At 40.7% G+C, this 13,101-nt stretch overlaps 1 protein-coding gene across 2 annotated transcripts in view; it reads right to left on the bottom strand.

Annotated features, from left to right (window-relative positions):
* The window catches only part of LOC126251528 (POU domain, class 3, transcription factor 2), a 706,060-nt gene that overhangs the window by 239,350 nt on the left and 453,609 nt on the right, over positions 1–13,101 (bottom strand). For both annotated transcript variants that reach the window (XM_049952019.1, XM_049952021.1), the window contains exon 3: positions 689–751. In XM_049952019.1, coding sequence (XP_049807976.1) covers positions 689–751 — 63 coding nt within the window. The remainder of the gene's footprint in view (positions 1–688; positions 752–13,101) is intronic.

Here is a 13,101-nt window from a genome sequence, read left to right as displayed (position 1 = left end):
GGCCATTTCGTACTTGATATATGTCTGAAGAACGATTCAGAATTTATTGTGCTAAACGGAGCTGTTAAATATAAAGGCGACTGGAAGAAAGGAATGAAAGGCCCGCCCGGTTAGCCGAGCAGTCTAACGCACGGCTTTTCGGAGCGGGAAGGAGCGCCTGGTCCCTGGCACGAATCCGCCCGGCAGACTTGTGTCGAGGTCCGGTGGATGGTTTTTAGGCGGTTTTCCATCTGCCTCGACGAATGCGGGCTGGCTCACCTTATTCCACCTCAGTTACACTATGTCGGCGATTGCTGCGCAAACAAGTTCTCCACGTACACGTACACCATCATTACTCTACCACGCAAACATAGGGGTTACACTCGTCTGGTGTGAGACGTTCCCGGGAGGGGGGGGGGGGGGTCCACCTGAGGCCAAACCGCACAATAACCCCGGGTTCGGTGTGGGGCGACGGAGGGGTGAAGTGGACTGCGGTAGTCGTCGTGGGGTTGTGGACTACTGCGGCTGCGGCGGGGACGGAGCCTCTCAATCGTTTCTAGGTCCCCGGTTAACATACAACATACAAGGAATGAAATGCCTGAAGAAGGTAAAGGACTTTGTGTGCAGGTTGAAAATGGGAACGGGAAATATATCGCACTTAGACAAAATGTGCAAGAAAATTCTTATGTTAGAGCTGATGATTACTGACCTCGTTGATTGAATGCAGGTACGGCGAATGGTCAGATGAACGGGCACCATAACCAGAGTGTCCCTGAAACAAAAACAAGTTGATAAGCTGCCTGCCTCTGACGTTGATGATAAATAAAAAGTTTGACTGCAACATAAAAGAGTATTTCTTCACTTACTTATTGACAGGCATACACATCGCGTCCTCTCTCTCTCTCTCTCTAACAAACAAACACACACACACACACACACACACACGTAGGGAATATTGTTTATATGAGCAGTATTCAAACAATAATGGCTTACATTTTCTTTGTATGGACATATAACATTTGTTTGTAATCTTTGTTATCAGTTACAGACGCAGTCAACTGTCGTCCCGGGGAATACGATTCTTTCCAAATCTATCTGTCTTCACTAAATAAGTCCAACTATCTTTTTAAGTCTGTTGGTTTTGTTATAACTATTGACAAATTCTACATTTCATTTTTCCCAATGAATTTTAGTTTTTAGCATTACTGTCAAAACCCACGTCGATTACTTCACAAGTGGTGGTGTTTTAGAGTCTTACTGGGAACATTTGTCTTCTGTGAACGAATAAATAAATTTCTCTGGCATCCCAGAAGCCACTGATAATTGATAACACAACGCAATCATTTGTGCTCAGTTTTACACGACAATGTATGTACTGCAGAGCTGATGGTGGATTTCCAAGACTATTACAAATATGTAGTTCTTCTCCGATGATATCGACGGTGTTGAACTCGGCAAGGGAAAACTTAGTTTTAGCAATACTCATAATATAGTATACGCGGAAACAACCCGAATAACGCAACCGCAGAAGAGATGGCTGCTGTGCTTCTCTTCCAGTAGCAACTTCTGACTAGCCGGCGCTCAGTGCTTTGCCAAAAACATTTCGCCGCTTTTGTTGCTGCTGCTGTTGCCCAATCGTATATTTCCACTTTTCATGGCCTGTCCTGCATCATTACTAACAACATTACCGCTCACTGCATTTGGCGCCATGTTAATCTCCAAGTAGACACGTCGGAGCATAACATGAACTACTTATATTCAAGAAGGTATAATTCATATTATATTGTTCCCTGCAGCAGCACATCTCACCACCTACGTTATTACTGAAGACTCAGCTACCATCACAAGCATGTGTAACTGGCTGCCGCGTTTTGATGTTCATAGCTGTGTCGCCTGATAAATCAAATATAGAAGAATTATATTCTTCTGACGTTTATTGATTACAGAACTGTAAAATGTTATTTATTTTCTAGAAACACGATTTCGTTCATGGACTCTGTTGCTGTTTTGAATAAAGTTTGTGCCACTGATAATTCGCTCCTTCAAGATGCTGTTGAGTGAGGAATAAAGTAATCAGATTTAGTAAAACCAATAAAAAATCGTTATGCAAAATATTGCTGTTGAAGAAGTGCTTTTGAAAGAATTTTTGATCGCGACATTTTTGAAAACTATTAATTCTGGAAATTTAAGGAATGCAAAAATGTTGAAATCTGAACACGTTCGCATCAGATAATCAACTTTTCCTAATACGAAAGAACATTGATAGGACAGATGAGAGTGGGAATAGCACACTGAGGGTTCCGTTCAAACTCGACCGGGAATCGTGAATCTCGATCATTTTTGCCTGTTATCGACATTGATACTGAAAAGATATGGGTTATGGGGATTCTAAGATTTTCGAGGATGTAATTTCAGTAATATAAATGTGAGAAAGTCTTACAGGAGGCGGGCGGCCATTACTACACACATCAAAAAAAAGTCTTGCATCACACCGGTTCCCAGAACTCTTGAAGATAGACGTTGAAACGTTGAATGTGGATATTGAATCCTGATTCAGTCCGTTTGACTGTTCCAGAGATGTCACTAAACCCTCTCAAAGATGTAAACAAGCATGCATGAGCAGACCCTATTAGACGAAGCGGTCCGACAACCGATCAGTTCCAGTCATTCCACCAGGAAGGAGGTACACGGTACACGGCTCGTATTGTCTCTAGCTCAACCATGCCTAGACGGACAATACCGCTGTTCGATCGCGTCCGCATTGTTGCTTTGTACCAGGAAGGGTTCTCAACAAAGGAAGTGTTCGGGCGACTCGGAGTGAACCAAAGCGATGTTGCTGGTACATGGAGGAGATACAGAGAGGCAGGAACTGTCATGACATGCCTCGCTCAGACCGCCCAAGGGCTACTACTGCAGTGGATTATGGCTCAGAAGAACCCTGACAGCAACGAAAACGTGTTGATTAATGCCTTTCGTACAGCCGCAAGACGTCGTGTTACCACTCAAACTGTGCGCAATAGGCTGCATGATGCGGAACTTCACTCCCGACGTCCACGGAGATGTCCATCTTTGCAACTGCGACACCATACAGCGCGGTACAGATGGGCTCAACAACATGCCGAATTGACCGCTCAGGCTTATGCTTTCAACCAGACAATCGTCGGACACGTGTTTGGAGGCAACCCGGTCAGGCTGAACGCCTTAGACACACTGTCCCATGGATGTGTGTGATGTCCTTAGGTTAGTTAGGTTTAAGTAGTTCTAAGTTCTAGGGGACTGATGACCTCAGATGTTTAGTCCCATAGTGCTCAGAACCATTTGTCCCTGCTGTTTTGGGGTGGCATTATGTGAGGCCGACATACGCCGCTGGTCGTCACGGAAGGCGCCGTGACGGCTGTACGATACGTAAATGCCATCCTCCGACCGATAGTGCAGCCATATCTGCAGCATATTTGCGAGGCATTCGTCTACATGGAAGATAATTCGCGCCCCAATCGTGCACATCTTGCGACTGACTTCCTTTAGGATAACGACATCGCTCGACTACAGTGGCCGGCATGTTCTCCAGACATGAATCTATCGAACATGCCTGGGATAGATTGAAAAAGGCTGTTTATGGACGACGTGACCCACCAGCAACTCTGAAGGATCCATACCGAATCTCCGTTGAGGAGTGGGGCAATCTGGACCAACAGTGCCTTGATGAACTTGTGGATGGTATGGCACGAAGAATATAGTCATACATCAATGCAAGAGGACGTGCTACTCGGAATTAGAGGTACCGGTGTGTACAGCATTCTGGATTAGCACCCCTGAAGATCTCGGTTAATGGTGGTACAATATGCAACGTGGGGTTTTCATCAGCAAAAATAGTGCGGAAATAATGTTTATGTTGATCTATATTCCAATTTTCTATACGGGTTCCGGAACTCTCGGAACCGAGATGATGCAAACTTTTTTGATATATGTATAAATATCTGTAGTTCTGCATTCAGGCTGACTGCGTCGCAATGGTAAAGTCAAAAATCAGGCAAGGAATGATTTTCACTACAGCCGACATAATCGCCTTGGCAGAATTCTGCAGCTGTATACGAGTAGATATTAAGATAATTCTCATTTATTGCTCCGTCTCAGTTGCACACGTTTTTAATTCGATTACATGCTTCGATCACTCGGATCATCTTCAGATCCAAGCAATTACATGAGCAACCCGTCTTGTCTACCCAGGACAACATATCAGAATACTGACAGAATAGTGAACAGCTGGCAAGAGGTTACAGAGGAGCACGCAGAAGCTTTGGAACATGGAGGAGATTGTGATGCAAATGTTGTAGCTGCCATTTCTACAGTTTCAAACAGTGTTGCAGTAACTGGGTAACACTGTCAAGTGGACCTGTGCGTGAAACGTCTAGTAGAGATGCAGCAGGTACGGTAGACTGCCTGTTCTTGAAGAGTGAATTGACTGCAAATATGGAGTTATATGCATGGTCTAAAGTTAGTTGTGAACCTCAGTCGTCCGAGAAATGTCTTTCTCCTGAGGGTACATGTTTACTGGCAGAAGCTGACATTGTTGATAATTTCATGTAGATATTTTCGAAATGTTTCACCGAAGAATCTGTGTCCCTGATTCATTGGTATGAATATTCACAACCCCATAACTCATGATGAACTAAGATATACATACTGTTCACAAAGAGGGCGTAATGATATATTTTCTTCTTTAGGGGCAGCAGCATAATATATGCCAGATAATTACATGATTATTAGAAATATGCACCGTAATACATGCTTATAACAATTAATCTTTATTAACGACAGACTTTCTCGGCATTTATCGCCATTATCAAGTACCTGCATACGTATATAAGTGTGAATGTCATTTATATTAAAGTGACTATATTGTACTCGTGTCTACAATGCTGTGACATCTATATTACGTCGTTGGAGAATTGCCTTATAACTGTCGGTGTTTTAATTATATTGTAAATGACGTAAATATATGGAAATAATTCTTAATTATGGTTTGATGGTAGTTTGACAGTTCTACTCTTACAACGTAATACGTTTGCAAAGATTATGCTGATGGACAGGTGGACAGCGATATTATTTTATTAATTGAATTTCGTCGCAATTATCTTTGGTTTCAGATTTATTCATTTTCGTGTTCTAAAAGTTCAGTACGGTGTTTGAGGTAACAGCCTATTTATGTCTAAATTCTGTATGCTCATTTAGTAGTCCTTGTGGATAAAGAAGCTCGACTGATGTCTTTCTGTTTCTAAATGTGTTTTTCAAATCCGGCGTTAATTTTTTCTTTTGTTTGGCCAATGGAAAAGTTACTACAGTTGCTACATGTGAATTTATATATACCGGGATTATATTGGTATGTTCTAGTGTTGGCGAAATGTAATGCGTCGTGGTGGATAATACATTTTGTTACTTAAAGGTTTCATACCGTAGTTGGGTCGTTATAATTAACCAGCATCGGTTTGTACAGGGGACTACTGAATACACCATTGTTGCGGTGCACGGTGTACGCGTGAAAACCACTGCTTTGCGTTACGCCGTTTTCCCTCGCTTTGCGCCTCGGGCCACGTGGAATTTGAGCGAACCGCCACGCCGTGCGCGCCATCTGTTGGTCGCCGCCCAAAGCTCCTCCTCGGCGCCCCTCGTGACGTAAGGCGTGACGCCGTCTATTCACCCTTCTTGCCTCGTACCCCGCCTTTATGGCCTAGCATAATTACTAAATTTAACCAAACTAATTAGCCAAGCTGCTTGATTAATGTTAACAAAGACGCTTTAAAACACACAAGAAAATACACACGCAGCACTGTTCCCTCTGTGCTGCTCCCACTTAAAGGTGAAACCAGCACTGTGCTTTGCAGTGACAGGCGTTTTATTAAAAATAAAAGACAAAAAAAAAGAGCAAAGAGAGAGGGAACTGTTAATTAAAAGACGCGATATAACAGGGAAGTGTGAAGAAGGAGGGACGCGGCGGTGAAGGGAAGTTTTATTCTGATAATTAGGGCTACAAAAATATTAATGACTTGACTCCCTAATGTATCCAGTCGAGAAGCGAGAGGTGGGCTGGAAGGGGCAGCAAGCGATTCACAGGCAGGAATGTCTGCGCGCTGGGACTGGGGAAAATTGCCTGCAAAAGAGCATCCCGCCACTTCGTCAAACAGAAGTCGCGGGACTCTGTTGCGGTGAACTTCTGCATTTAGGTACATCGCTTCTCCTGAGTACGAAATCTGAGTTTCAAAATTGTCATATTCAATATTCATACGAATATAAGAGAATATTAGCATTGTACGAAAAACGATGTAGGGGAACGAAACGTAGTCTTGTGGTGCATTTTCCCTAACGGTTTTTCCTTTGTTTGTTTTGACTTTCAGTTATCTGAATACTCACCCACTTACAGTCTCTGACACGTTGGTCAGCAAATTGAAGGTGGGAGACGCAAATCATCGCAAAACGAAAGCCAACCTTAGTAATCACTTACCATGCGGGCAGAGTGTGAATGATGTGATTACCACTATTAGACCGCTTTAAGGGTAGTTAGCTTGTCGCATTTCCTACCGTTCGTCAGGACTTCGCAGATAAACATTCTCTCAAATTAAATTGTATTCATGGAATTTCAATGTTAGAAATAGTTTGGGGAAGAATTCCTTGGTTCACACGCACGAAGTGACCATTTCATATCTTCGCTGGTGATTGTTCTTAGAAATCCAACAGATCCTATTAATTTTTTCTTAATTCTATCATAGGACAATCAGATGTCTTTAGATTTCCCCAGCATTCGAGCCTTTACTTCAGCGACTTTTTGGAAAGGCATGTCTGTTAAAATTAGTGATCAGCGTGGAAAATAAGATACTAATAATAATAATGTCGTATGACGAGGGCCTCCCGTCGGGTAAACCGCTCGTCTGTTGCAAGTCTTTCGATTTGACGCCACTTCGGCGACTTGCGCGTCGATGGGGATGAAATGACGATGATTAGGACAACACAACACCCAGTCTCTGAACGGAGAAAATCTCCGACCCAGCCGGGAATCGAACCCGGGCCCCTAGGATTGACAGTCTTCCACGCCGACCACTTTTTTTTTTCCTTGGCTGATCGTTGTATTTGGTCGCTGCGGACGTCCCATGACATCCGTTGAAGTTCGTTGTTGATCCTTTCACTCAGTTTTTTATTACAGAGGCCAACCAGCTCTCTGACCGAACACGCTGAGCTACCGTGCTGGCTAACCACTCAGCTACCAGGGGCGGACAAGATACTGAAGAATACACAAAACCAGTGCTTTAATAGAGGCAATCATCAAACTAGACTAATAACGCAAGTAACTATTTAAAAGTCTCTGTAATTTTTTTTGTCTAATTTCATTGGGAACCATGTGCACCACGACCTTATTATTGTCAATATATTTTGGATAAATGGGAGCATCGGTGGTAAATACTGAAATACTTTATTTTACGATCAGAACTAGTCTAAAAAATTTATAGAGCCCTCCGTCCCTATCTCAACTGTAAATTCAATTTTCTCATAAAACGATTGTTTAGATCAGCCGATTACAGGAGAAACATGTGGTACCATAGAAAATTTGCTTACATATCTTACAGCATTTGATGCTATACGCAGTTATTTCTAGAAAATTTGTAAAGTTTCAGTGAAATGTTGAAGAATTTTTTAAGTGCAATGATGGTAACAATTTCCTTAGAGTGTATGCAAGTCCGAACGATCAGTGTATCTTCAGCCTGGAACAATGAGAGTAAGCGAATTGTGGCTTGTCCCTAAAATTCTCAGTAGCTTTTAGTATTCTAAAATTCCGTTACACAAACGATCTTTACATCATACGATCAGTTCGGTCCTGACTTGCAGGCAATTACCATATTTAGAAACAGTCGTGATTTACCTTTCTTTTCGTCATACAAAGACTCTCAAGTGATTTGCCTGCTAACTGACAATTCATTTACATGGCAGTCTCTCAATTCCGTGTCCCTGTCTCTATGACTTGGATACCACTGAGAAATCACTCAGTTTCGGGCTACAAAACACGATCCATGGACCATTATAACGAATCTACTATTATTATTATTTCTCTTTCCTGTCTCAGACGTTATGTCTGGTTAAAAATGGAAGGTGACGCGGACCTTGATCAAGCGTGACTTCCTTTTAACTGTACGGTATATGTTACATTGCATTTAGGAACTTTCAGGTAATTGAACAAGTATCAATAATTACAGATTTCTGTAGTTGTATATATAAGTTTGGATGTATCTGTATTGCGTTGATGTACTGGTGGATATTGTGTGGTATGACTCCTGTAGTTGATAGTATAATCGGTATAATGTCATCTTTATCCTGATGCCACATGTCCTTGACTTCCTCAGCCAGTTGGATGTATTTTTCAATTTTTTCTCTGTTTTCTTCTGTATATTTGTTGTATTGGGTATGGATATTTCGATTAGTTGTGTTAATTTCTTCTTTTTATTGGTGAGTATGATGTCAGTTTTGTTATGTGGTGTTGTTTTATCTGTTATAATGGTTCTGTTCCAGTATAATTTGTAGTCATCATTCTCCAGTACATTTTGTGGTGCATACTTGTATGTGGGAACGTGTTGTTTTATAAGTTTATGTTGTCGGGCAAGCTGTTGATGTATTATTTTTGCTACATTGTCATGTCTTCTGGGGTATTCTGTATTTGCTAGTATTGTACATCCGCTTGTGATGTGATCTACTGTTTCTATTTGTTGTTTGCAAAGTCTGCATTTATCTGTTGTGGTATTGGGATCTTTAATAATATGCTTGCTGTAATATCTGGTGTTTATTGTTAGATCCTGTATTGCAATCATGAATCCTTCCGTCTCACTGTATATATTGCCTTTTCTTAGCCATGTGTTGGATGCGTCTTGATCGATGTGTGGCTGTGTTAGATGATACGGGTGCTTGCCATGTAGTGTTTTCTTTTTCCAATTTGCTTTCTTCGTATCTGTTGATGTTATGTGATCTAAAGGGCTGTAGAAGTGGTTATGAAATTGCAGTGGTGTAGCCGATGTATTTATACGAGTGATTGCTTTGTGTATTTTGCTAGTTTCTGCTCGTTCTAGAAAGAATTTTCTTAAATTGTCTACCTGTCCATAATGTAGGTTTTTTATGTCGATAAATCCCCTTCCTCCTTCCTTTCTGCTTAATGTGAATCTTTCTGTTGCTGAATGTATGTGATGTATTCTATATTTGTGGCATTGTGATCTTGTAAGTGTATTGAGTGCTTCTAGGTCTGTGTTACTCCATTTCACTACTCCAAATGAGTAGGTCAATATTGGTATAGCATAAGTATTTATAGCTTTCGTCTTGTTTCTTGCTGTCAATTCTGTTTTCAGTATTTTTGTTAGTCTTTGTCTATATTTTTCTTTCAGTTCTTCTTTAGTATTTGTGTTATCTATTCCTATTTTTTGTCTGTATCCTAGATATTTATAGGCATCTGTTTTTTCCATCGCTTCCATGCAGTCGCTGTGGTTATCCAATATGTAATCTTCTTGTTTAGTGTGTTTTTCCTTGACTATGCTATTTTTCTTACATTTGTCTGTTCCAAAAGCCATATTTATATCATTGCTGAATACTTCTGTTATCTTTAGTAATTAGTTGAGTTGTTGATTTGTTGCTGCCAGTAGTTTTAGATCATCCATGTATAGCAAATGTGTGATTTTGTGTGGGTATGTTCCAGTAATATTGTATCCATAATTCGTATTATTTAGCATGTTGGATAGTGGGTTCAGAGCAAGGCAGAACCAGAGTCTCCTTGGTATATTCCACGCTTAATCTGTGTTGGCTGCGATGTGATATTATTTGAATTTGTTTGGATATTAAGTGTGGTTTTCCAGTTTTTCATTACTATATTTAGGAACTGTATCAATTTAGGATCTACTTTATATATTTCCAATATTTGTAGTAACCATGGTTGGTTGGTTTGTTGGGGGAAGGAGACCAGACAGCGAGGTCCGATGACCTCATCAGATTAGGGAAGGATGGGGAAGGAAGTCGGCCGTGCCCTTTGAAAGGAACCATCCCGGCATTTGCCTGGAGCGATTTAGGGAAATCACGGAAAACCTAAATCAGGATGGCCGGACGCGGGATTGAACCGTCGTCCTCCCGAATGCGAGTCCAGTGTCTAACCACTGCGCCACCTCGAACCATGAGTGGGGTACACTATCAAAGGCTTTTTGGTAATCAATGTATGCGTAGTGTAGCGACCTTTGTTTAGTTTTAACTTGATATGTCACCTCTGCATCTATTATCAGTTGCTCTTTACATCCTCGTGCTCCTTTGCAACAGCCTTTTTGTTCTTCATTAATAATTTTGTTCTGTGTTGTATGTGTCATTAATTTCTGTGTAATGACTGAAGTTAATATTTTGTATATTGTTGGTAGGCATGTTATGGGGCGATATTTAGCTGGGTTTGCTGTGTCTGCTTGATCTTTAGGTTTCAGATAAGTTATTCCATGTGTAAGGGTATCAGGGAATGTGTATGGGTCTGCAATGTAACTGTTAAATAATTTAGTTAGATGTGAATGTGTTGAGGTGAACTTCTTTAGCCAGAAATTTGCTATTTTATCTTTTCCAGGGGCTTTCCAATTGTGAGTAGAATTAATTGCTTGCATGTTGCAAAATTATCACTTCAGGCATTTGTGGTAGCATTTTGTATATGTCTGTTTCTGCTTGTATCCACCGTGCATGCCTGTTATGTTGTACCGGGTTTGACCATATGTTGCTCCAGAAGTGTTCCATGTCTGTTATGTTTGGTGGATTGTCTATTTTAATGTGTGTGTTATCTATTGTCTGGTAAAATTTCTTTTGGTTTGTGTTGAATGTTTGGTTTTGTTTCCTTCTATTTTCACTTTTTTTGTATCTTCTAAGTCGTTTGGCCAATGCTTGTAATTTCTGCTTCTTTTCATCTAATTGCTCTATCGCTTCTTGTTGTGAGATTTTACCTAACCTTTTTCGTTTTTTTTCTGACATTTCATTTCTTATAAATTGTGTTAGCTGTCCGATGTCTTTTCTCAGTTTTTCTATTCTGATCTGTAGCCTGTGTTGCCATGCTGGTTTTGTGGGTTTCTTCTGTGTGTTGGTTGGAGGCTGATCTCTGCCTAGTGAGTATATTTAGTGTAGTGAGTGCTCCTATATAAACCAGTAGTTGTAACTCTTCCATAGTTGTGTTTTCATTTATTTTGTTGTGTATGATTGTGTTGATAGTTTTTATTGTTGTTTCGACTTGTGGGTTATTTGGCGGTCTATGCAAGAATGGTCTAATGTCTGTATTTGTGTCTTTGTATTCTATATATGTCAGCTGAAATTTTTCTTCTATATCTAACATGTGTGTCACTTCGTGTTCTATTTGTGCTTGTTCTGGTGGCTGTCTTAAGATTTCGTTTTCCTCTGATTGTTTAATTGATGTGTGTTGTTCTTTGTTTGTTTGCTCTGGGATGTTTGAGTCCATTACTGTATTTTCTTCTTCTTCTGATTGCACATTATTTTGTTCCAGTATTTGTTGTACTTGTTGTTTGATGTTTTCTAATTCTGACTGGGGTATCCTGTTATTTTTGATTATTACACGGATCTGATCAGCTAGTCGTTGTTCTGTTAAAAATTTTAATTCTAGGTACCTGGTAATAAATGTTTTGTATACTTGTGATCTGTATCCAGTTGTGTTGGTTCCTAGGTTTGTTGCTTGGTAATAACAGAACATGAGGTGTCGATTAACTTCATCTGACCATCTCATCCTCTGTCTTTGTTTTCCTTCTAGGGTGGTTGCAGGAAGCATATCCTGCAAAACACGTCTATTTGGATTTAAATCATTTTCCAGTTCGCTAGCAGTGTCGTTACCATTGTGGGCGGGCGTAGGGTTCAAGCGTCGTCCCCGACCATGACGGCGCTTGTCCGAGGCTTCTTTTGTTCTGTCCTGAACCAACTAATCACAGTAAAAGGGGGTTAGCGCTATTAGTGGTCTGTTCTTTTCGTCGCCTTTTACGACTGGCAGAACATACCGGAGGCCTATTCTTTTCCCGGGCCTCCACGGGGTGTTATAATAATAATTATTATTATTATTGTTATCGTTATTATTATTACTTACGATATTGTAGTCGTGACCATTATTTAATTACACCGTAATGTAGGCATTTGCAGAACACTGGTCTAAAGTAAAAGAAGACCTGAAGGAACTAAGCTGCTCACGTTAATATAAACAAATAAAAAAGAAGAGTACAGAATATTCCAAGATCATAATGCCGCTATTCGGATGCAAAGATTGCCTTTAATACCTTCAAGGGTAAGTTGGGATGACATTTCTAACCTGCTCGCTACAAGAACTAGACCTATGTTAGGGAGCTACAAAAGTCAGTATTGAAAGGAAAACAAAATTAATGACCCAGTGCCCTTCTGCATCATCTCTCAAGAATTTGAAACAGTTTCTTTGTGATAAATTGTACGAACTTCAGAATTTGTATGCATCTAACCCTTGGAGAATGCATTCAGCACTACAGTTTGCATCATATGGAATCACTGTACAGACATTCTGAATTGGCTAATCTTAGGAAACAGGTTGGATAAAGAACACACATTTAAGGCTACCTTAGATTTAAAAAAAAAACGCAGTTGACACTGTTGAGTGGTACGCTCTATGGAATTCTGAAATAATCATGGATAAAATACAGGGAGCGAAATGTTATCTACAACTTGTACAGAAATCAGACTGCAGCTATTAGGGCCTAAGGAAATGAAAGGGAGGATGTAATTGAGAATGGAGCGAACGCGGCTGCTGCCGATATCTTGTATTACTGAACCTGTAAATAGCGAAAACAGTAAAGGAAAGAAAGTTAAGACATATGGGGAAGGAATTAAAGTGCTCCTTTTTTCGGCCTTTGTGCCACACCTGTGCAGGGTCGGCACGGTTAAGAAAGCATTTATCATGGTTAATTTAATAGGTGGCCGTCGTCGCACCACTATCCTCCCCCCGTTCCCCACGTCGGGGCAACTGTCTGCGTGTTGTGTCACTTATGTGAAAGTGTGTGAAAGTTTTCGAAGTGGTTGCGAATCGTGTAACTGACGCGGAACTTGGGATCAGCCCGATAT

Source organism: Schistocerca nitens, chromosome 4 (genome assembly GCF_023898315.1).
Source record: "Schistocerca nitens isolate TAMUIC-IGC-003100 chromosome 4, iqSchNite1.1, whole genome shotgun sequence".
NCBI classification, from domain to species: Eukaryota; Metazoa; Arthropoda; class Insecta; order Orthoptera; family Acrididae; genus Schistocerca; species Schistocerca nitens.
The sequence above is the reverse complement of the archived record's forward strand: the minus strand, read 5'-3'. Positions and strand labels throughout refer to the sequence as shown.